This window comes from Lemur catta, chromosome 26 (genome assembly GCF_020740605.2).
Source record: "Lemur catta isolate mLemCat1 chromosome 26, mLemCat1.pri, whole genome shotgun sequence".
Lineage (NCBI taxonomy): Eukaryota > Metazoa > Chordata > Mammalia > Primates > Lemuridae > Lemur > Lemur catta.
This window is the reverse complement of record NC_059153.1, coordinates 7371880-7399875: the sequence shown is the minus strand read 5'-3', so window position 1 is coordinate 7399875 and position 27996 is coordinate 7371880. Positions and strand designations below refer to the sequence as shown.

The 27996-nt window shown below is 41.3% G+C and overlaps 2 protein-coding genes across 2 annotated transcripts in view; both read left to right on the top strand.

Moving 5' to 3' along the window:
- The first annotated feature begins 2986 nt into the window (after positions 1 to 2986).
- On the top strand, positions 2987 to 26427 carry TNIP3 (TNFAIP3 interacting protein 3). The gene is made up of 10 exons (XM_045537360.1): positions 2987 to 3067; positions 5618 to 5698; positions 7214 to 7279; positions 8352 to 8489; positions 10426 to 10554; positions 13664 to 13780; positions 16840 to 16965; positions 21159 to 21209; positions 22071 to 22169; positions 25022 to 26427. Exons 1-10 carry the CDS (start codon positions 3002 to 3004, stop codon positions 25118 to 25120), a joined length of 972 nt encoding a protein of 323 aa, XP_045393316.1. The 5' UTR covers positions 2987 to 3001; the 3' UTR covers positions 25121 to 26427.
- The window catches only part of NDNF (neuron derived neurotrophic factor), a 73697-nt gene continuing 67855 nt past the window's right edge, over positions 22155 to 27996 (top strand). Inside the window, exons 1-2 of the mRNA XM_045537357.1 lie at positions 22155 to 22169; positions 25022 to 25082. The gene's annotated coding sequence lies outside the window, so the exon portion shown is untranslated. The remainder of the gene's footprint in view (positions 22170 to 25021; positions 25083 to 27996) is intronic.

The following is a 27996-nucleotide window of genomic DNA, read 5'->3' as shown; positions in this document are numbered from 1 at the left end:
GAGTCGCAGAAGTTCCTGTTCTGCAAAGGTAAGAGAGAGAATGCCTTCCTTCCGCTGCATCTCAATGTGCCCTTCGATAGTTTACTCACCGAGAAGAATCTGTGGGGACAGTCCCCAAATCATTTACAGTCAGTCTCCTACTTCCTTGTCGCCCCAAGTGGAGCCCTATAAACCTTCTTGCCCCCAGTCACTTCCTGTCACTAAAGAGCTCCTTCAGCACAGGGCACCTTCCACCTGAAAGTGCTCGGGCAGCTGTGACCGCAGGAGAACGAGGAAGAGATCACGCTATTAGAAAGAATGTTGAACACAGTGACAACTCTTTCTTCGGGAGGAAGTAACCCAGTTTCAGTAAACCCATTCAAAACGGGTTACTAAAATCAGCCCAAACGCTGTTTTTGTGTAGTTGCTGTTTCTGTTTCTGTTTTGTTTTGTTTTAAGAAAAGAAAACAGGTTGTACTGATTAAAGGAGTTGTTTGACTTTGAACTTCCTCTTGTTTGAGGAGCTGGATGTCTATGGTGCTTCAAAGAAGCAAATAAAATGCAAGGGTAAGCTCAAGCTAGGAAGTTTGTGAACCACCTTCTAGAAATGCATCCTAAATTAACAACAGGAACTCAGACTCCATGGTCCTCCTGAGTAGAAACCATCTTTAGTGATTATTACAAAAAAATCTAATGAGTAGATTGACAGCATGGCTGGCATTAAAAAAATGAAATAATTTATACTTCTGTTTAAAAGTATCTTTAGTTCTTTCTAAAGTAATTCACGCTCATTGTAGGCAATGAATAAACAACAGAATATTGCATGGGACATACGTCTACAAAAAAAAAATTGTTGTCTATAAGAAATTCAAATTTATCTAGATGTCCTGTACTTTTCTGGCAACTTCAGTGTGGAGGCGTCAGGGTTTCAATAACGTACCGTGTGACACTGCCATTGGCACAGATGTAATCTACCCTGGTGGTCTTTTCATCGGTCTCTCTCCTCGGTAGCAGCCACTTAAGCTTCCAGCACATCTCCTGACCTTGGGTCCGTGCTACTTTGTGTTCAATTTGACGTTGAGCCTTCCTCAAATCACTCAACCTCAATTAGCCACTTCTGCATCCTTTCCCAGGAACATAGGAAATGTCTGGCTCTATTTCCACACCACTCTGGGGGGTGAGTTGTCTCAGGACCTCTCTACCTGGACGTGTCACTAGGCCCCATCACAGCTGTGCATCCCGCCGGTGAGGGGAAATTGGGAAATTCTCTGCAAGACGCATCTTTCCTGGACTTAACCCAGGGAGGAAGGCTGAAGCTGGCTCTGCTCTTTGATATTCAACCTGGGCAGTTCGACAGGTGATGGATGAGTCCCTACAAGTAGGGGGGTAGGGCTTAGTCTCCTCATGAGGACTGAGTGACATTCAGGCAGTACTCTTCTCCCTTCACCCCACCTTTTTTTTTTGTTTTTTAGACAGACTCTCACTCAAAAGGAATTAACTTTTAAATTTTTAAAAAAATTATTTTGAAAACACTAGTTCTTGCAATCAAAGGTTTGGGCTGGGTTTTTTTTCCTTCTCTAATGAGCAGTTTTAGTGTTGATGAAGTGTCAATCTCCAGGAAATTTCTGCTTCCATCCCCTAAAGTCAGACCCTGTGTGAGCTGCAACTTTTACTTTTAGAACTCTGAATGAGCAATTTGATTCCCACCTGTAGTTTTGAATACTGCCTTAAGGCCACGTCACTCCTTCTCGGCTCAAGTGTATCCCCAAAACAGACCAAGAAACCAGCAGGAAGTAAACACACAGGCACACTAGCCAAAAGTCTATAAATTGGGTGCCTGGGTATTCAGCTAGTCATCCATGTGTTCATTCAGCAAAACGTGTTGAGCACCTGGCGTGGGCCAGGCAGCCTGTGGCCGAGGTTCTGTGGATGCCACGGTGAAGACAGGAACATAGAAACACAGAATTGTTTTTTTTGTTTGTTTGTTTTCTGAGACAGAGTCTCGCTCTGTTGGCTGGGCTAGAGTGCTGTGGCATCAGCCTAGCTCACAGCAACCTCAAACTCCTGACCTCGAGCAATCGTCCTGCCTCAGCCTCCTGAGCAGCTGGGACTACAGGCATGTGCCACCATGCCCGGCTAATTTTTGCTATATATATTTTTAGTTGTCCTGCTAATTTCTTTCTATTTTTTTAGTAGAGATGGGGTGTCGCTCTTGCTCAGGCTGGTCTCGAACTCCTGAGCTCAAAGGATCCGCCAGCCTTGGCCTCCCAGAGTGCTAGGATTACAGGCGTGAGCTACCATGCCCAGCCCAAAGAGAGTCTTAAACTTGAAAGCCAAGTTTAACCTTTCTGCCAATAAAGAAGATGAGATTAGCAAACAATGCCCTTTTCTTTTTGCAATAAATTATTTTCTCTTTTAGGTGCATAAGAACTGGTAGCACTTACAGCATTATGGATGACTCATTAAGTTCGACAAATCTAAACTCATATTTAGAAGGCATTGCCAGAAAACCTTGCCATTAGGGAAACAGGTAACCGAGCTGTCAAACAGTCAACAGTTACCTAACTGCTCTGGGAAGCACAATGAATTTATAGCAGTTCGGCTACTGAGGAAAGACTTGGATTGCCCAGGCTTTCTGCGGTGGTGAACTTCCTCCCTCCAGTGGGAGAAACTGCCAGTAAAGGAAGAATGATGATTTACATACTAGAGCAAGGCTGATCTGCCACAGGTCTTAGTCAGAGCCTGCCCATTTGAGACATCCTGGGAAATCCCTATTTGGAAGAGAAGAAAAGTTAAAATCACAGCTACTGTGCTTATAATCTTATTTTGTGTAACTCATATCCAGAGTTACTTCTGTTTATTTTTAATGAAAAACTATCACTGTTATCTTCTATCATGAGTTAACTGCGGAGCATGTTTTTTAAATTTTGTATATTTGCTCTCACCCTAAAAGATACCATAAGAGACTTTTTCTCCGCTTTTTTTCCCACTGCTTTCCAAGACTCCAGGAAAAACGGCTTCCATGGCACATCTTGTACAGGAAACTTCTAGAATGAGTGCTGCAGAAAGTTCTATGGAGCATGCAGAGGTAAGAACACATTTCTAGGGGATGAATTGAGCACACCTGGCATCGGTAGCATTCCTAGCAGTTAACTGCGCATTGATTAATAGGAGTAGAAACAGCTAGTTTGCTTTTTTTTTAGCTAAGATGTGCTCTCTATTTTTAATCAATGTTGTTTAACACAGAAAAAGTATCTGGGTAACTGGTGCATTGCCTTTACCCTCTCTGGGCTACATTTCTTCTTTTACAAAATGAGAGGATTAAATCTGTCAAAATTACTTTTGGCCTCCCAACTCCATGGGTTCCATATTTTGCTCTTGATTTATAGGAATTTAGTTCAATATAAAATGTAAAAAGAATATTGGTCTGGTTAGAAATAGAACATATTATAGCAATAAAGTATCTATAGTAAAATTTTTACATATTTACAACTGATATCAGTATTCTTCAGTTATTGCAATAGATACTTGCTAATAATGAATGAAGTAAAGTGCTTTCTTAAAGTTTTTTTTTTTTTTTGAGATAATCAAGGTCTAATGGGAAACCAGGTGGAACTCTTTTGTTCATTTAGGTATTTAATGTAGTAGTGTCAGACCTTAAATATGCTAGAAGTTGGTACGGCTGTTATGGTAGAGAAAGGAATGCCCAGCTACTTTGAACACAGATTATACTTCACACGGAGTAATCATAGGGAATTATTTACAGGGAATAATTGCTCTGTAAGCAGAGGCTTACTAGAACCAGTGACTAAAAATCTTTATTAGATACCTTCACTAGCAACTGGAAAGCAAAGTAAATACAAATGAAAAGTGACCACAAACCTTTGTGTTTGATTTATTTCACTTCATTTTAATACATACCTGAGACATATGAACCAGAGTAAGTTGCTTAATCGCCAGTGAAACTCCTGGTGACACATTCATGGCTTACGGGCCATTCCGATTCACTGTGCCATCTACCTTCCCTCCCTCCTTTCCTCTCCCGCTTATACCTGAGCGTACTTCTGAGTTTCAGAAATTAGTACTCCTACAGTTACAAATAGATTATCGTGCAGATTTAGTAACTAGCTTTTCAGTAATCCTTGTTTATAAAATAAAAATCAAGGGTCAAATATTTTACACTTTTCTTCCAGAGAAAATTAGTTATAAAGGTTAAAAAAAAAAAAAAAAAAAACACTGGCTGGGTGCGGTGGCTCACGCCTGTAATCCCAGCACTCTGGGAGGCCGAGGAGGGAGGATGGCTCGAGTTCAGGAGTTCGAGACCAGCCTGAGCAAGAGTAAGACCCCTGTCTCTACTAAAAAAATAGAAAGAAATTAGCTGGACAACTAAAAATATATGTAGAAAAAATTAGCCGAGCAGGCATGGTGGAGCATACCTGTAGTCCCAGCTACTCGGGAGGCTGAGGCAGGAGGATCGCTTGAGCCCAGGAGTTTGAGGTTGCTGTGAGCAAGGTTGCTGGTGGCAATTTAGGCAGATGGTGGTTTCCAGAGCTTTTGAGCTTTCTTTAAATGAATACTCCCCCTTCTGAAAAAAATACGTCTAAAAAGAAAGGTGGTTAACTTTTTCATTATGCTAATAATTTATAATCAATCTAAATTTGTAATCTAGTGGCTTTATTCAAGGAGCTGACTAAAGTTACACGGTACCAGATAATCTACACCCACCTCTATAACATACTTGTGTCATGGTCATTAAAGTATTTTTGGTTTGGTTTGGTTTGGTTTTGGGTGTTTTTTTTCTTTTGTTTGTTTTGTTTTTGTTTTTTTAGGGACAGAGTCTCCCTCTGTCACCCAGGCTAGAGTGCAGTGGCCTAATCATAGTTCACTGTAACCTGGGACTCCCATGCTCAAGCAATGCTCCTGCCCTAGCCTTCAGAATAGCTGGGACTACAGGCGTGTGCCACTATGCACTGCTATAGTTTTTAATTTTTTTTTTTTGTTTTTTGAGACAGGGTCTCGCGATGTTGCCCAGGCTAGTGCTAGGATTACAAGTGTGAACCACCACATTTGCAATCAAAGTAATTTAGTTCTGGAATCAACTTGCCACATTTTAGCTGTGTTCTTTATTCTTGATGGTTCTATCACTCCTCTGACTTTTGCTAGGGCTACTCTTCAGAATCTCACTCACATACATGTTCATGGGCACAACTATAAAAATGACTTTTTAGAAATGTATACTATGTAAATGCCTAAAATGTACCCATGAAACTTACCTGATTTCTATAAGCCATCATACTCTGAATTGTCATTTTTTTTTGGAAAAGATTGAAATCCAAATTCATGAAATTTTAAATTCTAATCTCTGGCTTGCCCATTACAGTATATAGATACACTTATAATTTATTAGAGAATTATTTGGGTAACTAATCCATATAAAGGAGTTTAAAATATAATATGAAGCTGATTCATCAACAAGTTACTGTGAAGGACTTAGAGTGTGAGGATTTTTACTGCTAGAATCAGGTATTTTTATAAATCACAACATGAGAGTTGGCCAAATGCATGAGGTTTGTGAAGGACAGTATTTCTCCTGCTTATTTTGTAGACTTTTGTTTCAATCTTCTTTTTTTGTCTTCAGTGTGCTCAATCATCAAGAAGAACGAACTTGACAAATTCTCTTGAACAAAAGATAAGGTGCTTGGAAAAACAGAGAAAAGAGGTAATTTAGAAATATTAGTTGAAACCACATGTGTCGTAGATTAACACTCAGAATAAAATAGTGTAGCACCTCGTGCTTTTTATTTTTATCAGGTCACAGTATTTACCTCTAGGATACTAGTCTGCACGTTTTGAAAGCAAGTGGTTTTTTCTTATTCACCCACATATCTTGTACTTGGTCTCTCAGTGTTTGTCCAATGATGAATGAGAAATAACAAAGACATAAATCTGGTAATTATAATACTAATTTTCTGAAAACTTACATCTTTCTTTCACATGGACCACGTGAGCTTATCACCTGTACCCTTTATGCCTTGCAGCTTGACACACCTTGAAACTCAAACTGTCAAAGGCTTCATAAGTACAGTCGACTTGTAATTTTGTAATTTCTTTTCTAACCCATTCTATGTATTATTTAATACATCTTTCATTTCTTCTATAGTGCCTTCTATTCCTCTTTGATACTGCATTGAATATTGTGCCCATCTGGAAAATTACTGAACTATGGCAGACTAATGTTACTATAGCATAGAAATGCGAATCCCTAAAATGCCAGCAGATCAGGTATATTTATATAATAATATTATATAGTCTTATGCTAAATAACCATACCTGTTTCCAGTGTAAGATGTATCTAGTAACTGCCACTCTGGATTAGGTATTTTGTCCTTTAATTAGGAGAAGGCCTTGCTATTTTTTAGTCATGCGACTTATCTTCTCAGTGTCTGTTCCATATTGGTAAGTGCTGGAATTTCTCTTAATGTAGGAAGCTGTGAGCTTCCCCTACAAAAATACTAAAACACAGATCATAGTGTTCTTTCTACCTTCTAATTAGCAGATAGTTTTAAGATCCTTAAATTGTTTGCTGCCTAACATTTTTCTAAATATTTTCTTAGGATGAAACTGTTATTCCTTGAAATCTATACCTTCAAAAAGGTGATATCCATTTGAGCATATATCACAAATCATGTGTTAATCTTTTAAAGCACATTATTCCAAGCCAATGTTTATCAGTTAATGGAGTCTAGGATTTGCTAATATAAATTTTGCTTTAAAAGAACTGCAAAAAATATTTCATTATAATGATCAGTGTAAACACATAGACCAATATGGAAAGGTTTGGAGGACCCTTCATACATTAATAAATCTTACAGAAAGCTATCATTTCTTATAGATTTTTACCAGATTCTGATTGGATTAAACAAAGAAGATGAAAATTCAAATACTTAAGAAAAGCTAATAGTTGCTGATAAACTGTTCAACTGATTTGTCAAGATACATCTAAGACTTAATAGTTGTTCATACATGGATCAATTCCTAAAAGATGATTCTAACGAGAGTGAGAGTGTGTCCAATTAAATTATCCTCGCCCAATCAGAACTTGATGGAAGGAATCTCATCCTCACTCATGGTTTCCAAAAAAATCTCAGTAAGGTCACAAAGTGATTTCATTGTAGCCAAATTTCCAGATGGGCGGGCATTCTTTTTTTGATTCATCAAATTTTAATCATTTCAGCTCCTGGAAGTTAACCAGCAATGGGATCAGCAATTTAGAAGTATGAAAAAGTTGTATGAAAGAAAGGTGAGCGCCTGTTTGGTCTTTTCTTGAAACCAATCGCCCTGGTGGAGCCAAGAGCATGAGGACTCACCGGCGGGAGCCGCCTGCTGAAAAGCGAGGGAGGGGTGCTGAGTACGTTGTTGGCCTCTCGGTATTGAAGATTAAGGATCGGTGTCAGCGAATTATCTTGAGGGGGCTACAGAAATGTGCTAAAAATAGCCCCCAGCAGCGTCTCGGGATTTTTACGCCCATTTACCACCCATTTATCACGGTCCATCGAGAGTCCGGCCTCAGCTGTGCTGTCGATACCTGCAGCCATCAGCGCCCAAGTTACAGGTGCAGCGAGAGACGTTTAAAGTTCACACGGTTCTAGGCAAGTCTAGCTCTAATCAATCAATTAGAGAGCAAAAGCTGGTCTCCATGGAAACAAACGGTGGCGACAGCGAAAGTGGGAGGACAAACGGGGCACCCGCTCTTCCCTCTAAAGCACATTTGCCGTCAAGGAGCTTTTGCTCTGGTGAGGAAGGAACTTTTTGGACAAAATCTCCTTTCATAGGTCAAAGGAAATTTATAACTTACAATCATTCTGTCCTCCAAAAGGGAAAGCGAGTTCCCCTATATAAAGGAAACTCGACCACACGTGAGGAAGAGCAGCATTTGTCCCTTTATTTCCCAGCACGATGTCCCCGAGTGCTCAATTGAAAGGTGCGGCGTCCGCGGGGCGCGTCCCGGGGGCGGCGCCGTCTGGGAGGCCCCGGCCGCCGTCGGTCCGTCCCGCGGGGCGTCGGATTAAAGGCCGCGCCCGTCTCTCTCCGTGCGGGCATGTTCCGCCGGCCGCGACGCCCGCCGCCTTTCCCAGACCGTGCCAGGCCGCCCGGAGAGCCGAGAGCAGCGTGACCAACCTGGGGACGCGGCCCCGGCGGTCGTCCCCGCGGGCTGAGCCGGGGAGGCGGGAAGCGCGAGGCCGTGCGGGGACAGGGCGAGGCCGCGCCGGGGACCGTCTCCCTCAGGCGCCGAGTCCCGCCCGGCGGGGACGGGGCGTGTCCGTCGCCGCGAGCGCGGGCTCGGCGGCGACCGTCTGTGAACGCCTCCCCAGGTCGCCGAGCTGAGGACGAAACTGGACGCCGCGGAAGGACGGCTCGGCGCCCCGGACGGGGAGCAGCGGCGGCAGCAGCAGCGCCCGAGAGACGGCGACGGGCCGCGGGGCCCCGCCCGGAACCCGCCGCGCGAGGAGGTGGGCGGGCGCCGGACGGTCGGAGCGGGGCTTCCTGTGGAAACCCCGTCAGGGCGACGCCGGCTCGCGCGCTGGGGGCCGGTGGCGCGAGGCCGGGCGGGGGCGGAGGGAGGGCCGGGGGGAGGGGGAGGCGCCGGGCTCGGCCCGCGTCGTGCGCAGGCGCGGACGGCCGCGGGCCTGGCGGGAGGGTGCCGGCCCCCGGGACGCTTCGGGCTCCGCGAAAGTTACTTTTCCTTTTATTCATAGTTATTATTTTTATTACTGGCATTAATAATAGTATAGCAATGCCTCGTATTTGTACAGGACAGCTTACAGAGACTTTACAAACAGCTAATGCGTTTGTAATCATAAAAAACAACACTTTTAGAAGCACTTCGGCCTCATCGTCTCCTTTAGCGCTCTCAGCCCGCCTGGGAGGGAAATGTGACTTTTGCCGCAGGAACCACGACGAGGCCGAGGCTGCGGTGGGTGACCCGCGCGGAGGGGGACTCGAACCCGGTGCCCGGATGCTGAGCCTCCGGCAGTCCCTGCCGCGACCTGGGTAGAGACGATTGAGAGGCAGTTTCTCCTGAAATAGATCCTTTTCCCCGCCCCCGGTTTTACTTTCAATTACTGGACTTCCTGAATAGCGTAGAAACTGTGGAGGAGGAAGCCTTAAATTCTAGCGGCCTCCAAGTAAGAGAAAACGCAAGGGTGGCTGTTCCGCGGTGGCGTCCGGCCCCTGATGCTGCGAGGTGGTGGCGGTGGCCTAAGACCAGCGCGGCTCGTGCCGGCCCGGGGGCTCCGGCCGGCGGGGACGTGTTTGCCGCAGCGAGGAGGGAAGACGGATGTTGGCGACTCCCTTTCAGCCGGGTAGCCGGCATCTCCTTTTCCAATCACACCCTGACCGGGAATCTTTGTAATTAATTGTTTCCCTGTGCAGTTGGGACCGTTTTCTAGTTAGAATAATTTTCTCTTAAATTAGAAAATGATTGGTTCATTTTCTAAGTCTAGAGGCCCATGCTGTTTAATTAAAAGCAAATAAAAAATGTTTGCACTTTTAATGACAATGAATTACCTAAAGTGGATTTTCAAAATTTAATAGTTGCGTTGGGAAAGATCAATTACTAAAATAACGTACTTTAACACATGTATTAGCTATTTTCTTATCTCGAGTTACCCAAATTCTGCAATATTTATTTTACCTGGTTAAAATCTCAGTCTCCTTAAGAATCCAATTTGCTTGACAAAACATTTGCTATCTGGCATATAAAATTAAGAGATAGGGGACATTGTCTGAATCCAGAGCCTGTTAGTGTCTAAGCAGCTAACCTTCAGTCATTTAGTACACTAGACTTCTTGATAAAGATCTAAAAAATGGAACAGTGGTGGCAATTGAACTAGTTGATTTCTACCTTTTAAAAATAATAATCACAACAATGCAGTGCTCTGAATAATTACCTATAGTGAAGGGTCTTGTTTGCCCAAAAATTGTCTTCTCCCACTCTCTAGTACAGAGTGTTGCAGGATTGAGCTTTCAGATAGAGTATTATTTTGTTGCAATGACAGTTTTTTTCTTTGTAGGAGTTTCAGCTACTTTTCTGAATCACTTATCCATCACTTAGTATATGGGAACTTGTTTATTCTGCAGACCCATTTATTTGACTATTGAAAGTAAGACTTGGGGATCTTGATTTTTTTCCTAGGGTCACAAAACTTCTAAGCTACTCCACTAAGTCTTGATAAAAGAAAGATTTCTTCAATCCTAACCTTGTCTTTCACCCAAAGGATATTGGTCAAATGGAATGTTCAGTGAAAATCTTGCAGGTTATGTTATTATTATATCTCAGAAGGGTGACCCTCTCAATCTACCATAGCAGCTGATATATCGCTTTTTCTACAATATCTCATTTGACATTTACTGAGTTTGATTTTATTTTCTTGCTCTTTACCTCAGAAGGAAAAGGAAAGCCTAAATGAAGAATTGCATGAATTGAAGAAAGAAAATAAGCTTTTGAAGGAAAAAAATGCTCTTGCAAACAAGAAGAAGGAACATTTAGAATGTGAAATAAGACGCCTCAATAAGGTATCAGGCCAGCCCAAGCATGGGAGATCAGAATGAGAGGTCCCTGTGTAAGGACACTTTCCTACTGAGAGTCACAACAAAATCTAGCCTGCAACATTGGTCCCAGCCTTGGGGGCTTGCACAAGACATTATCTGTAATTTTAGAAATCACTCATATCTACAGCTTTCAGCCATACATGGATAAGGAGGCTTTAGGGAATTTATGTCCCTGCAGAGAATCATCATGAAAAAGAGAAGTGAGGAGAAATTATAGACTATAAGAACTGTTTTTTTTTAGTTTGAAGAAGCACACAAAGCAAGTGGGTGTTTGCGAACAGTAACGTATCTCTTGGTCAACCACAAAAGCTTCCTGAGGAAACAAGCTGCTCTTTAAAATGATCACTAGAGCTGGGTGTGATGCACACTATATGGAAGCATGCTAAATGCCAGACCCAAGGCTGAGATGGTGGCCCTCCCAAGTGCAAGCCTAAAACCCACTTTTATTGGGGGCAGGATGTGGGGGGGGTCAGGAATAGTCAAGGCTTTTAGGAAAATGCAAGTGGTATAATACCTTAACTCCAACGTAATTCTTCAGAGGGGCAGCCTGTGAATTGCTGCAAAAGGATAATGCGTGTGTGTGTGTGTGTGTGTGTGTGTGTGTGTGTGCTTTTATGGACTAATTACTTATCAGGGGGAAGGGGTCGATGACTAGTTCAGGGGAAAAATAAAAATTCCTTTGCTCTTGACTTCCAAGCGCCAAGCCATGTGTGGAACATGGGAATGCTGTAGCACGTGGTTGAGTTGAGATACGCATCTCTCAACTAGCTATCTCATGACCAAAGCCATAGAAATTGTCTTTCTTCTGAAAGGAGAGTAGGTGTTTGGCCTTGAAAATGTGCTCAGACCCTGTGTTTTGGACTGAATGCCCATGGCTGTAGTTAACCAGAGTTCCCAGGTGTCATTTAAAGATCCTCAATGCTAAGCATGTGCCTGCATAGTTAATAGGATGCTTTGCAGATGTGACCCTGTATTAGATCTGTTTGTGGAACAAGTTATTCATCAGGAGGAAATGGCAAGGTGGAGATTGACTTCACACGCAATGTACTTTATCCTCTAAAAAAGAAAAACAATGTTTAGACAGACAAATTTAGGGCAAATATGTATCTTTTTCCTCCTATTCTCTGCTGGAAAATCTTCTGCAAATGAATTAGAGGAACTAATTAAGATTATATTAAAAATCCCTCGCATTTTTGACACCGTATTACAAGTTTTCTTATATTCTGTAGTTCATGTCCCTAAATGTGGGCACAAAGATATAAATCTTGTAGATATCAGAACAGCCAAGAATGCTGTTTTTTTGCTTATGTCCATGTGCACACTTCATCTTTATTTATCTGTATTTATAGTTCATAATTTTTTGAAGTTAGAAAAATAATAATTTTATAATTTTGGTGATTATAATCATAAAATATCAATGAGAAAAATTGATTTACGTAAACGCAGATATTTATACAAATGTCACCTCCCAAAGATGACTTTTCTGGCTATCCTAATTAAAATTACATACTCCTCATACTTCCTGCTTTAATTTTTCCTTGGAATTTGTTACTACCTAATATATGTTTAATGTCTTATATTTATTATCTTATTTGTTTTCTGTCTCTCAATCTTGATTACAAGCTACATAAGGCTAGGATTTTTGTACAGCTGTCTTCATTAAGCACTGTAGACACAGTGTCTAGGGCCCACAATACGTTTAGGGGCCCATAAATGTTTACTTTCATTTAAAATCAAAAGAAAAAATAAACTTTTGTTGAATATATGTTTTCATATATATTTGCCTTTATAGCAAGGCAGTTGTAAAATATAATTTTAATACGTATTTTTATGGAGAAAGGGACTCACAAAGGCAACAGCATAATGTGGTCCTGACTTTTTTTCTGTTTTGTGTACTGCCATATCTTGAGTGCCTAAACAGGGCCTTGCTTACAATAAGTTCTTAAATATTTGTTGAATGGGTAGATGAATGAGTAGATGAATAAGCAAATTTAGTTAGCTAGTATGTAATATGTTCAATAGCCAATTCTAGACCCAAGATTTATGCTTTAATGAGCATAATACATTACTTATGGGCAGTGAGAAAAATAAAAGGACACTTAAAGCCAGAAGAGATTTTGTCCCACATGTCTGTTTACACCTTGAACTGTCACTTGAAAACATACATATCAAGTGATAGTTATGAAAAGAGATTCTTTTTCTCATTTAGCACATGTGTTAGAAGATCATGACGTGTAAGATGTTATTGTTCTTCTATGTTACAATGAATATTTTTCTTTTCCTTTTTACCACTGTGATGGAAGTTACTCAAAATGTTGATTTCAGCAGCTGACTGTGCACACCGTGTACCACAGCACGGAATTTGGGCCTGCCCTCCTTGTACAAGCTGACTGCCTGCTGCCCCATTCACTCAGCAGAAATCTGTAATACGTCAGCCTAGTAATGAACTTGTGATTGTCAGAAGTTCACACAACTGTGTACTCAATCCAGTTTATTTGCTTTGAAGAAAATACCCAAGGGTTTTATTTTCATCCCTCTCTCCTATTGGGGGTATGGCATGGTTGTATAGCAGAATATTACTCAAAACATCGTTTGGGACATTTCTCAGCTTTTGAGAAACTCAGATTCTCAGACTCTACCCCCAGATCTGCCGATGCAGAATCTCAGACGGGCAGTGCCCAGGGATGGGCATGTTTGCTACCTCTCATGCTCCCTGAGGTCTGAGCATCATCTACAGAGTTAAATGTAATTAAACCAGAGAATCTAGAAAAAGGCGATAGATATGGTTTGCTTTCCTATTTGGCTAGGTAGAGGAGGATCCAACATCAAAGCCCCCCTAGGTAATAATGGGGATTGAATAGCATAAGCATTATCATGGAGAAAAGACAGAGATTCTGGGAAAAAAATACATATATGCAAAAAATCAAAAAGAAGAAAGTTATTCAGTCCTGTAAGCACCATTAAAGATGAAATTCTACCTTGTGGGTGCATTTGAAATGATTGTAACTGTTATAAATGGATTCATGTGATGTGGTAAATCTTAGATCACCCGTGTGCTTATCTGCTACCACAGGCTCTTCAGGACGCCCTGAGCATCGAGTGTTCTTTGTCTTCCGGGGATTGTTTGTGGAAGTCTGGAGAGCGCCGCCTTCAAGAGCTGAGGACAGAAATGGAAGTTCTCAAGCAGCAGGTGAGAAGCTGGAAGTGGCACAAACACGAGGAGAAGACAGGAGTTTGTCACACTCCTTTGGACACTTGTTTTGCTGCTCAGAATATGTCAAAAGTTTTTTGCATTTATTTTAATTAGAATTATCTAATTTTACAGCTTGATAGGAAGACTATAGATCAGTTAGTTCGTTCCCACACTGTATAAAAGAGGGAATTGAGTGTCTGCTGGATTAAATGGCATGGCCAAGCTCACACAGTCGAAAGAGGGGGATGCTAATTAACCTTTGGGTGAGATTCTGTTAGCACTGGGTCTAGAGAGTTTCATGTAGAGATTATTTTTAAAATGCTATTTTTTTTTTTATTTTGAAACAGAGTCTCGCTCTGTTGCCTGGGCTAGAGTGAGTGCTGTGGCGTCAGCCTAGCTCACAGCAACCTCGAACTCCTGGGCTTAAGCCATCCTCCTGCCTTAACCTCCCAAGTAGCTGAGACTGCAGGCATGTGCCACCATGCCCAGCTAATTTTATCTATATATATATTTTTAGTTGGCCAGATAATTTTCTTTCTATTTTTAGTAGAGACGGGGTCTTGCTCTTGCTCAGGCCGGTCTTGAACTCCTGACCTTGAGCGATCCACCTGCCTCGGCCTACCAGAGTGTTAGGATTACAGGCGTGAGCCACCACGCCCAGCCTAAAAACGCTATTAATCCAAATTCTGGGCCTTTTCAGAAAATGGTGGCAGCCAGATTGTGATTTCGTAGCTGCTGGCCTCCAGACTTTTGAACAGGAAGGGCAATTTTAAAGGGCATCCTTTACACTGGGCATAATCGCTGAAGAGCCAGGTCTGCTCAGCTGTTCCCACGTGTGGGTAGCACCACCTGGCAACTTACTGATGCCCAGCAGCTCCCTCCTCCCCACTCACCCAGCTTCCCTCACTGTTGCCAGGTAGGCAGCAAGAGTAAGGATGCGCTTGCTACAGTTCATGCACGTATCTGCCGGCAGCTTAGGGCTGTAGGGATGTAGCTGCCTACACTGTTTGTGTCTAACTGTAGTTCATTCAGCTGGTGTGCGCTTGGCTGAGGGCCCAACCATGCATAGCACATCTCTTTTCCTGTGAAAGGTTAAATAAACTAATGTAGGTAAAAGGCTGGAATGGTTCATGGCAGTGTCGATAAATACAGGACACATACAGGAATCCCAATGCCTGAAGCACATGTTGCCGGTAATGTATTAGCAGTGGGGAAGAGGGCGTCTTAGAACAAAGGGATGGAAAGTGTCTTTTTCTGATGTCCCTGGGTTTGATTTGTTGACTGTTTTTGCTCTGAGCAAGTGCCAATGACAACGATTTTTGATGCAGTACATGAAAAGATTGAGCACTTGTGTTATTGTTGTTATTTATTGTTATTATTTCATAGGAAGTAGCCTATCTGTAAGTAGATCTAAAAATGTCATATCACTTGATGGTAAAGTTGGGTTTTCTCTTCTACCAAGTTCATTTGAATAATCGTGGTCATATGCATGGCTTAAAAGTAAACCCATGAAGAGAATAGGGTAATATGCAGAGTGTCAAAGCTCTGTCAAATTCTCAACCCCTAAAACACTGTTGGTGCTAGCTAGGATTCCTTTGAAAAATAAAAAGAACGCATTGCTTATGTTCAAAGACTTGAATCCTCTTTGGTGCTGACGTATAATGTACATAATGTGTCACTCTTACACATGGAGTTTACAGTAATGGATTAGCTCATACTTGACAAAGACAGTGACAGGTATGATTTTTTTCATAATCCCCAGTGGGAGATCCATCTTCTTAGTTTTGGGGTGGCTCTGTTGGTAACTTTCTTCATAAGCATTTTAACTGCACATTTCTAACTGGGCACCCACAATCACCATGTCACCAAGTGCCACGTGAAACACTAAAGGGTTTAAATACACAAAGAAATTGAATTAGAATCTTTGCCTCTACCTAGCTGAACTGATGACATTGCCAGGGTGTTCCACTCTAATCAGATGGCCTGGTCCCATGTAAAAGGCTTCTGGTAATTGTTTACAGAGCGTTAAACTGTCTCTGGAATTGCACCTCAGTTCTCAACCAAGAAAATAAAAATAAAAATAAAAATGCCAGCTTGGCTGTATATAGCTTCTTTGCAATGCTTCTGGTAAATAAAGCCTTAAAAATGGAATATGTACATCTGCATCTAGAGCTATCGAAAGTGTTTAATTTTTTGTCTTGCCTATTTTGTTCTATTATTGTTGACTTAAAATTGAAAAACCCTTAGTTAAAATTTGTTGCACTGTTGGTGATGAAGGTACAACGTGCATTAGTGTTTATAGACAAAAATCTAGCTACTGTGTTCCAATGTAAGTAATTTAAGTCATGGTCTAAGAAGAATTTTTTTGCCTCATTAGCTGAGTTTCCTTTGTTTTCATAACTTCACATGCTAGTCTACAAGCCACCAGTCAACACTATGCCCATTAAAAGCAGCAACAATAATTAAATCTATTTTTCTTTTTAGATTGATCACCTTCTGGAATATTTGAAGTACCTCTCAAGAGGTGTTCCACTAAAATATTACTTATAAAGGGCAAAATTTGTGAACGCCTTACTTTTCCACACACGTCAGGCTTTCATTTCTATTTTGCACTCAACCTATACTTTATACTTGGGCACTTTAGCATGTCAGTATTCTGTGGCTTCCCTTCACAGCTCTTGTCAGTAAACTGTCGTTCAGAACTTCAAGCAGTGTCATGCATCGGAGCCCTTGTGTTGCTGCCAGATGACTGGTCCGGAGGGTTCATCACCACGGTGGAGAGTGTGCAGCAGAGAGGAATTGTTTCAAAACATACATATTGTTACTTTCCTTCTGAATTCCTGATGCAGGAATTGTTGAGAGTTGCCACTGTAAACAAAGCGAAAGATAAAATTAAATAGTCCTGTGTATTTCTCCATCATACCATGAAGAAATATTCATGAAGAGAGCATAGGAACATCTCAGATTGCAAAGGCCCAGAAAACACCTTTTCTGAAATCTTTTAAATGGCTTAAGAGTAAAGGAAGCTTTTATAACCGCAAGTTAATGTTTCTTAGGTGCAAATATATGAAGAAGACTTCAAAAAGGAACGATCGGATCGAGAAAGACTTAATCAAGAGAAAGAGGAGCTACAGCAGATTAATCAGACTTCCCAGTCCCAGCTGAACAGGCTCAATTCTCAGGTACAAATCAAAACAAAATACTCTTTGCCAGAATATGTGTATTTTATTTTATTTTTTTTTCTTTAAAAAAAAAAAGAAGACTTTTTGACTTCTGTTAGTTGACATTGGATTTTCTGGAGAGATTAGCACCTGCAATGAAATCATTCTTAAACAATCTTGTGAGGAGATGAAAATGACTGGAAATTTTTTTTAACTAAAGTATAGTAAAGTATTACCCAAGAAATTGGATTCCAAAGTCTTTTATAAAATACAGTTCTTTTGATCTTTTTCTCATAATATTTATCTTGGTGGAATGGGAGTTGAACGACCTAGTACTCAAATAGAGTGAAGTGGTTTCTAAATTCTTGTCATTTTCTTTGAAGAGCTATGTGAGAGTGCTCCTGTCTGCCAAAAACATACATATTTCTAAAGGCCATTTACATGTGAAACTGAGGATTTTGTTCCGTGGGTTCCCAGATTTAATGTAACTGGAGCACTTTCAAGGAAGCCAGATAATGGTTACCAGTTTATTAAAATAGAATATATTAAATGTAAGCACGCTAAAATTAAGTGTAATAGGATATATTAAAGTAGACTCAGGAAGTTGCCATGATGGGTAAATACTGATGTTAATGAAGGAAAATGTAGCTAACACAATTTGGCTTAAAAAAATAAAATGAAACGCAACATTTTTTTTTTTTTTTTTTTTTTTTTGAGACAGAGTCTCACTTTGTTGCCCGGGCTAGAGTGAGTGCCGTGGCGTCAGCCTCACTCACAGCAACCTCAAACTCCTGGGCTTAAGCATCCTCCTGCCTCTGCCTCCCGAGTAGCTGGGACTACAGGCATGCACCACCATGCCCGGATAATTTTTTCTATATAGATTTTTAGTTGTCCAGATAATTTATTTCTATTTTTAGTAGAGACAGGGTCTCGCTCAGGCTGGTCTCAAACTCCTGACTTCGAGTGATCCACCCGCCTTGGCCTCCCAGAGTGCTAGGATTACAGGCGTGAGCCACCGTGCCCGGCCAAAACGCAACATTTTTGATTTGCAAAATCTTGCAATGCTTTTGAATAAATAAGAGATCGTTGTGGGACCTTCTGTGGCAGCTCTTAGCTTTAAGATTCTTAGTCTTACAAGACATTTTAAACTCTTAATCATCCCCTTCCTCCTCCAAATACAAAGTAGATTGAGAATCAAACTTAATTTCTTTTCTGATTTTTATTGAAGGATTAATTTGAAATTTCTAATTCTACATGGAAAAAATTTTCAAGAGAACAACTTTCTCTCTAAGAAATTAGAGGAATAAAATAGTAGTAAAATATAATAAAATAATTTTCTGAAAATAATTTATGCAACCTAATACATAATTTATAAACAGTGGGTAAGAAAATATTCTGGTTACTCTAGGTTAAGAAATCTCTCTTTTAGCTTTATTTCTTACATGCAGAGCTTCCTTAATTTCTTTTAAGTTGTCACTGTATAAATAGTTTCACTTCCTACTATATTTGAGTTTTATCCATTCTACTATAATAAGTTCAGATTGGTGATGAATTGGTGTCTAAGACTGGCAATGTCCTTGCCATTACAGAACTTTTATCCAACCCAGGAACATCTGTTCATCCATGCCATGTTATATGCTATAATCCACAAGTCATTTCCTGTGCCATCTGTAATTTTTGATAGTTATCAACAAAATAAATGTATTGTCTAAACACAGTATGGTATAATTGTGCTTATAAACTAAGGGACAATCTTAATGATACGTAAATGATATCTTAAAACTATTAAAATTTTCCTTTAAAATAATGATAGCCCAATCATTTATTTTTCAAAAGTGTCCTTCACTTTGGAAAAAGGATGTTAGAACTCACAAAGAAATATAGTAGATGGTTTGATGATCTTTGTTAAGTGTATTTACAGCAGGTTAAATTCTATGATATAATAAAAAGGACTGGGGTTACCTTAGTTGAATAACATATTATTTATTGTCCGAGTGGACTTTTAAAGGAATGTTTAGGTCAAATCATTCTGGAACTAGTTGCTGACACACCAGAACGGATTCATTCTGTCACCGGGGATGTTTTTAAGGCAGCAGCAATGGTAAGATAGCAACGTGGTGAAGTGAGACCTGCTTAAGTACTCAGGAGTCGGAGGAATTTGGGGGGAAAGACCTGGTGGTCCTGCCACTCTAGTGCTCAGTTGGTGTGACCTTGAGCAGATTATTCAACCTGCAGTGACTCCCTTTCTTCATCTGTCGGATGACAGAGTTGGACTAGATGAGCTCTAAAATGTTTCTTATAACTCTAAAACCTCTCTCTTTAAAAAATAAGTTACCTAACCTCTCTGAGTATCCTCACCTGTAAAATAGGGATAACGATGCCTGCTTCATGACTTCACAGAGTTGTTCTCAGGGTTAAGTAGGGGAAAAAGCCTTTATAAAAACATCGAGCTGAAGCCATGACTCAAAGGTATTTCATAAATTAATTTAGTCTGTTAGAAGGGTGCATGTTTAATAGTTTCATTTAGTTATATGAACATGCTACTTTCAGTTCCTTGTATTCTAATTCCTGTGCTTTTTTTCTGCAAGGCATTCTGCTTTGTGCTGTAAAGGAATAAAATACCAGTTCTTGTTATTAAAGAACTCACGATATAATTAGAGAGACATACACAGTCTGTTCTGAGCATCGCAGATTCCGTATATGTGAATTTGCCTGCACACTGACGTGTGTGTGTTGCCCAGATCAGCCCCTGCAGCGCTCTCCTGGCACATTCGCACACCTGAGCAGGCAGATTCCGTATATGTGAATTTGCCTGCGCACTGACGTGTGTGTGTTGCCCCAGATCAGCCCCTGCAGCGCTCTCCTGGCGCATTCACACACCTGAGCAGGCAGTGGCAGAGTCGCCTGACGTGCACATTCCCGGCTGAGGTTGAACACGGCGCTGCTGCCTTCCTGTTTCAGTTCTCACACTGTAGAAAGTTTCTTTCTTGTGATCCATTTAGTGCCATGTGTTTCACAGCTTTGTGCTTTTTGTTGGTAATTTCATTGTTTACAATGGCCATGAAGCGTAGTGCCGAAGTACTGTCAGTGTTCCTAAGCACATGAAGGCTGTGACATGCCTTTACCGAGAACACGTGTGTTAGGTAAACTTCATGCAGGCGTAAGTTGTAGTGCAGTTGACCATGAGTTCTGTGTTAATGAATCAGCAATATATAAAACATAAACACATAAAACAGCAACACATAAAACAAAGTTATGTATCAATCAGTTGACAAAAATACTGTGACCAGAGGCCTGCAGGAACTGAAGCCTGCATTTCTTCTAGGAACAATGGTTCAGAATTCACTAACCCGGTATTTGTTATGACTTTATGGAACATAACTACTGCCAGGAGCAAGAATTGACTATACATAGCACATATTGGACAAAGCCTCATAGTAAACACACGACTCCACATGGGAAGACCAAGGGAGGAGGGAATAATTCTGAAGAGTGCAACTTGGAAAGATATCACCCAGAAGGAGACATTTGGCCATGCCTTTTAGGGATGCAGAAAATGGGGTATAGGGATAAGGGTGGCATTAATAAACACTCAGAGAAAAAGGGGCTTCCTCTAGGTGTGTCAGATGTGGAGGGACCCCAGGGCAGGTGACTGTGCTAGATGTGGCTGGGAGAAGTCGGTGTGACTTTGAATAAGTTACTTAACATCTCATGTGTGGATGTCCTCGTCTCCAAAATGGAGATAATAATATTAAGTATCACCTGGGGGCATTAAGAGGATTCAATAAGTTATTGTACGTGAAGGATTTAGATCAGTGTCTGGCCTGTGTTAAGTGCATGTACAGCATCTAACATTTATTGTGGGGGCTTTTGAATGTCAGAATGACCAATTCCAGCTTCATTCAGTCAGCAGTGGAAGCCGTTTCTGTATCTATATCTACATAGATCAGCTTAAAACTCAGAATTACAATAGCCTCAAAAATTTGGAATAGGATTTAAAGCTATCCAGCTTTCCAAACTTCATTTGGGAATTTCAAGATAGGATCAGTGTGTGATTGGAAAAACCAGAATGTGGCTGTTTTTGTTGGCGTTCCTGCTGCCAGCGCCTCAGCACTCAGGTCTCTGAGTCTGTCGCTGACAGCTGGGTCAAGAGTGCGTTTGGACCAATGACTTGAACTCTTCTTGATAAGCGAATGCCTTTGTTTTGTCCATAGATAAAAGCTTGTCAGATGGAGAAAGAAAAACTGGAAAAGCAATTAAAACAGGTATGTTGGTCCTTACCTAAGCCCTCTTGTCACGGTTGAGGTGGCAACTGCAAGTCACTCACACGTTTATTCCCATGTACAGCGTTTCTCGTGGTCCCGGTTAAAGGCGTGCGCTGCTGCAGGTGGCCCAGAGCAGCCTGTGCCTTTCATTACCGACTGAACCGTCAGTGGGTGGACCACGCTTGGGAACTACCAAAGACTTTCAGCCGTCACACTCGGGCAGAACACGCGCTTTCTGGAGCATGTTTCCAGCGGCACAAGCCTTAGTGTGTGTTCACTCAGATGGAGATTCTTTGTACACCCACAAACATCTGGGAAATATATTTCCTTGGTATTTCTTGCAGTTGCTCACACAATTTACAGTGGAAAACCATAGCAAAGATTTTGCCTCTTTCAAGAAAATGTCTTGATCACTGAAGCATTCTATCCTGTGGGTTCTCTAGTGGCCTTAAAGAGTGAATATTGTTTCTCTTAATTCCTAATTTCCTTTCTGGACTTGAGTTGTCTCTGGCTGCAATCTAAGAAAACTTACTTTATGCCTCAGTGGATGGTTTTTCTTCAGTGAGGACCCTCTATGACGATAACTCAGAAACAAAAAAGTTAACTCTGTATACTTTTCAAGTGTTTCTAATTTCTTCAAAATGAAGAAATGATTATAGTTTCACCTTAGATAAAATTTGGCCTTGGAGTCTCGTCTGTATTGGTCCTGAATCTATACTGACATATTTACTATTTTGAGTTAGAATTATTCCAGATTGGGCACCTCAAGATTGAAACCCAAGCTTGTTGTGTAGAGCACGTGTCAGTGTAACTCCCCAGTTTCACCCACTGCCCGTGAACCGACAGCCTTGTTCTCCCCAGATGTGTTTGCCAACCTGTCACTGCGGCTTGGTTTTCCACCTGCGGGATCCCTGGGGACCGGCAGGCCCTGCAGCTGTGCAGAATCCACAGGAGCACCCAGTAAGTAAGAGCTTTCATTGTGGCAAATAAATGCTTAGTGTTCTCTTTAGGTAAAAATTATGTGCATCTCTGGAGTTTTGGCATGTAATACTACTATCTGTAGAAAGAGCTTCTATTTTCTCTCATCCCCTAATTTGTACTGTTCCCGTGGTCGGTGTACAATATAATTATCTTTGAGACACTGAATCCACAGGACACATAGATATGAATAAATTAACTGAAAGGTCTCAAACTGAGGTATGATTTCTTGAACAAACATGTAACATTTCATATGGGTCATTTTCAATTGGCATGCCCAACTCTACCCAAAGGACGTTTTTATGTGTAAAGAAAAGCAAAGTAAATATGGGCAAACAAAAAATGAGATGCTTCTTTTAGTTATAAACGTAAATTGAACAAGTATGGATATGGCTGCCTGTGTGCAAAATAGCTTTTGACGTTTTTCAATTGAAAGGATTTTCTTAAAGGATCCAAGAAAAAGTGACCCACTTAAACGGTTCTCCACGGCTGTGTCTGCCCAGGCAGAATGAAGCGAACAGTTGAGCAATTATTTGTGAGTGGAATTGATTTGGACAGTCAACCTGAATAAGTCAAACCCGAAGTGCCCTTCCTTTCCTTCTCAGTGGCAGTATCCGCCCCCTCCTCTCCCCACAGTCTGAATTCTGCGTCTGCTCTCCATTTTGCCTACGTAGACAGAAACTTTATCCAGGAAAAGAGTTACGCATTTTTCTAGATTTTGGATTTGCTCAGACGGTTCACCCCACATTCCTTAGTTTTTATTAATGGTGTTTCCAATGATGCAAAAAATTTGAGATTTTAACTGGGATTTTCCTGGCAAGGCACATACAGAGAGCCTGATTCTCTTGGTTGCCTGAAACCTCTCATACTTTGGTACTTGAGTGTGACTCAAAGCCCGTGTCCCAAGGGAGGAGATGACGACTCTCTGGGTGGCATGAGCATGTCAGGATTTAATGAGCATCTCTGAGTTGGCCCTGGTGTGACACAGCACACTGCCGAGAACTGGGTTTTCATGTTACCCGTTGCTAGTGCTGTTCCCTCTTCCTTTCTCATTTCCTCTTTTCTTTACCTGTTTGTTTACTTTTCAGTCTTTACTAGAAACATTTCTGGGAATCTTCAAACACAGCTATCATTCCTTAAAATTTTTTTTTCCCAAGAATGTAGGAGTAGACTAAGATTGTGGGAAACATAAAGAGAAATCTATTTAGGAGTTAGCTTCTACAGGTTGGGGAATTGGAGAGAGATTTTTATAAAAGATTAACAATAAAACCAGTAAGTCATTCAAGTTTAGGAGTAGAAATGGCATTTTTGTCAAATCTTCATTTACAGAAGGAAGAAAGGACTTCACCTTCTCATTAGACTTTCCTGTCACCTGGAAGGGGAGAGGCCATCAAGACCACACAAACTTAGCACCAACACAGATCCACGTTTGAAAACAGGACTCCAGGCCATGCGTAATGGCCTACAGTTTCAAGCTGTATTCAGTTTTTTAAAAAATCTTACATAATGGCAGAATTTACAGCAAAATCCTCAGAGTTAATTTCAAAAGAATATTCCATGTTTCTTGCTAATAGCTAAGACTGAATTCAGTCACAGGCAATGATGCTGGTGACATGATGGCATATTCACCTTTTGGTGACTCTTCTGAGCTATAAAACTGAGGCTCACATCACTTACCCTGTGTGTTACTGGAGATGTCTAAAAATAGACGAGAAGATAAAAACCAGAGGTGATCTCATTTCCCCTTTTAGCTTTTTCATGAGCCAAAGGAGCCAGAAGCCCAGGTACCTGAGTGGGGCAGGGTGAGGTCACACTGTCCCGGCTCTGAGACAGGCGGCGTTCCCAGTGTCGTGTCAGGTCATCAAACTTTGTAGGCTACTGTTAGTGGCCGGGCAGCCCTATCAGTGCTCTCTAGTGGCTCACGTTAGAGAAATTTTCCTCAAGTTATTTTTAGGAGATAATTGAATAATGGTGCGAAAGATGTATATTGTCTGTGTCTTGTGTGGAAGTAGGAGGCTGGGGTGGGCATTCGGAGCGGAAGGCAGGCCTACTTTGTGGCCAGGTAAAGCTGAGCTTGCTCCGTTCCAAGGAGTTAAATACAAAGATGCTGGCCTTGGAGCTATCTTGATAGTTCAAGTCTGTAGCTTATTGTTTATTCAATGCAATTTGTTTGACATGCTCCCTGACATTCAATATCTAGCTGTTCTTAACTAGTATAAACCTAAGAGAAAATCCCACGAGAAAAACCTGGTCTTTCTAGACTAGCCTGGTGCAGCAATTTGGAGAGTAGGTTCTGCTGGAGAACCGTGCAGAGGGAAGGGTGAGCCCTGCGTCGCCATCCTGAACCTCTGCGTGCCCCGTCCCCGTCTAACAGCTTAGGTTTCTTCCTTGAAGAAAATAGAAAACCTATATTAAACTTTCTTTTTTTTTCCTGGCCTCCTCATTGCCTCCAGTGTGAGGGTTTTTAAAAAAGTATGTGTCGATGGTAAGTTGCTTTGTTTTATGTATGGGCTATGGTCAGTTTTACACAAGTGTTTATGCTTCTGCAGATATCCAAAACACATCTGTTTCAAAAAAAGAAAGAAAGAAAACGTATCACAGCCGCAGAGTAGGAGAAATTCTGGCCAGAGTGGATTTCAGAGGGGTGGGGAGAGATGGTGGCAGTGATGAGGGAGGTGAGCGGGATGAAGGAGCTTGGCGACAGATTTGGGAAGAAATTACTTCTGTGTTGTCTGCTTAATAAAAGCCACATAGCATAATGACGCTTTGTGACTTGCCGCTGCGCTTTGTTTGAAGTCCATATTGCTATAATAATGTTTTATTGTTCCACGCAGCCAGACTGCCCGTGGTACGCTCCGGACCGGCTTCCGCCAGACGCACAGCACAAGGCCAACGGTGAGAGCACAGCTGCACTGCTCAGTCTTTCATGTTGACTTTCTGGTGGGATGTTGACTCAACATGTATTCATTTGTGCTCGGGCAAGACTTACTATAAAGTCGTGTTGCCCACACAACTTTAATTTGATGTACCTGGGGTTAAATTAAACTCCTAAAAACAAAGAAAATGTGCAGCTGCAGAAATGCATGAATCTCCATTCTGGCTTCTGGTCCTGTTCCAGTCTCAGAGCCAGAAGTCCATCTGGGGCTAGAAATGAAAACTTTCCACATATCTGTATGTAACAGCAGCAAAGCTCTGCGATTGTACTACAAAGGACAAGTGCTCATCTATTCCAGGTTTAAATGTCACTGGCAGACAGACAGAGGCAGCCGAAGGCTCAGAACTGTGTTCCCTTCTGACTAAATGTCAGACTCCACGGCAGAGCTGCTCGTGTAGGCCGGGGTTGCCCACAACAGCCACCTCGTAGTGTGCTGGGAAAAACCACAAGTCGCCTGTCAAGTACTCTTATCTAAGAGTACTTTGTAATCTTACTTTTCTTTAGTTTACCATTCTCCTTCTTTCTTATAGAATCTGCTATACTTTCTACCACTATACTTTCTATGGTCTCACATGGCCCCCTAGAAGGAAGCTGTATAAACTGAGATATAATCATAATCCCACTTTTATTCTCATCGCATATAATCCAAAGTCCTTAATGTCTGCCACATGTTTGAAGTCTCATGACACACAACTGTGACTCTGACTTGTTAATTTCCAAAAATTTCAATCTATCTAAAGAAGCTGAAGATCTATTCTAATTTCAGGCCATTTAGTTCAGAGCTGAGATCATAGAATTCTAGTTGTTAATACAGGGAGTCCATTGTGGAGTGAAAGTAGGGAACCAGGGATACCACAGTTCGAGTTGTGAACTTCAGAGAGCTGCTGGGTTTGTCATGGTAGTCTATGTGAATGGACGCTCTCAGAGTTGTGCAGTATACAACCTGGACAGCTGTACACAGCACTGGGAGTGTTAAAGGCCATAGCTTATGGTAACATCACAGAGAAGAAATATAAAATGTGAGAACTCTATAATAAAATGTGCAGGTAGGTATTTATCAGAAAACTATAGGACTTGCTGTTTTTCTTTGCTTTCTACTACAGACATAACTAGTGGTTTTAATGAAGTTCTTGGGCTCCAGCTGTAATGGAGAGCTTTCGTTAGAAAGGCGTATTTTCCAGAATGGTTGTTGCATAACGTCTGTGCTTTTGAAATCCATTGCTGTATAATAGCTGAGTTGCTACCCAATTATAATTTTCATTTTATATTGGTCTGGAATGAATATTAAAGATATTTTCTCCTTGAGTTGGAGTTTAATCACTAGAAAATACTCAATAGAGAATTACTCAGAAATTACTCAGTAGAGAATTCAGTAATATCATAAGTCCATTTATATATCACTATGCTAATAATTATGTAAAATAGAGATGAATTGTGGTGACATTCAGAAACTAAACAGAACATGCAAAAATGAAATTTTGTAGTCAGTGTATGAGACCTGCTGATTTTGTCTACTTAGGAAAAACATAATTCATTTTGTGACATATACATATACAGTGTGTCTACAGATGTAAAACTACAGTAAAGAATAAACCTCGGTGCATACCCACCTAAGTATTTTTAAAAATATTACTATTAATCTTCACAAGGATGCTATAAAATAGGTTTTATTTTAAACTGTTTTACACATGAGGAAACTGAGGCTTGGAGAGTTTAAGTAATATATCTAAATCCCATGGTAAACGGTAGCACTGGGATTAGAATCTCTGATATGCAGGATTCTAAGACCTAAGCTTTGAAGCAGACCCTGTAGTGCCTTTGAAAAGCTGCCCCTCCACTATGTTGAAATTTTCTAACATTACAAAGATGAAAATGGGGCTCTAATTTGGATAATAATATGACTAGTGTTTAACCCTCAATAATTTCACCTTGCTGTGAACCACAGCATATATTACCTGTGCTGCTCATCTGACACGTAGAATCTCACCGGTAAAGGATGCAGTCCTGTGTGAGAGTGAGAGTGCAGTTAGTATGTTGTGAACTAATGTGTGCATGGGCAGGCCTGGTGGGACCTGACAGGGGCGTGTTACCGTTGGAAACCTGTCCTTCTCCACGCCAGCACAGCTCGGCAGCTCGCGGAGGCTTGTCTGCACCAGGGAGGGGGCTGACCATGGCTGGGGGGCCACGAAAGGAATTCTTGGCTCAGACATCTGCCTGTGTGGGTTTGCCATGGCTCCTTCTGGCTCCACAGCCAGTGGTGTATGTCACAGCTGAAGCCAGGTCACGTGACTCGGCAAGAGCTCTGAAATCACCCTTGTCACAAATGATTCACGTGCCAGCATATAATGTCAGTAGTGATTCTTGTTTTTTGGTTCATTTAATTGGAAAGCTCCTTTTGATTGTCAGTAGAAAAAAAGCCAAACTCTGTAAAATAATTTTAAAGAGATTTATTCTGAGCCAAATTTGAGGCTCAAAGCCAAGAAGCCTTGAGCAAGTGGACTCGCTGTGGCTGGGTTACAGTTTGGTTTTACACATTTCAGGGAGACGGGGGTTACAGGTAAAGTCATAAGTCAATACGTGGGAGGCTACATTGGAAGGGGTGGGGCTTACAGGTGGGTTTAAAAATTCTTGGACTTGTAATTGGCTAAAGACATGAAGCTTTGTCTAAAGGCTTGGAGTGTTTTAAGATAAGGAGCTGTTAATCAGAAGCCACAGGGCATACGTTTGTTGTGTAAACTGAGGACCTGCAGGTCTGTCTTGCATCCCCTTAGGCCTGTTAGTGGGTTACAAAGATGTCCCCAAGAAGGGAGGGGGCGTGATGAGGCCTGTCTGACCCCCCTCCTCCTGGCAGACAGTTTAGTTTTAGGATATTCC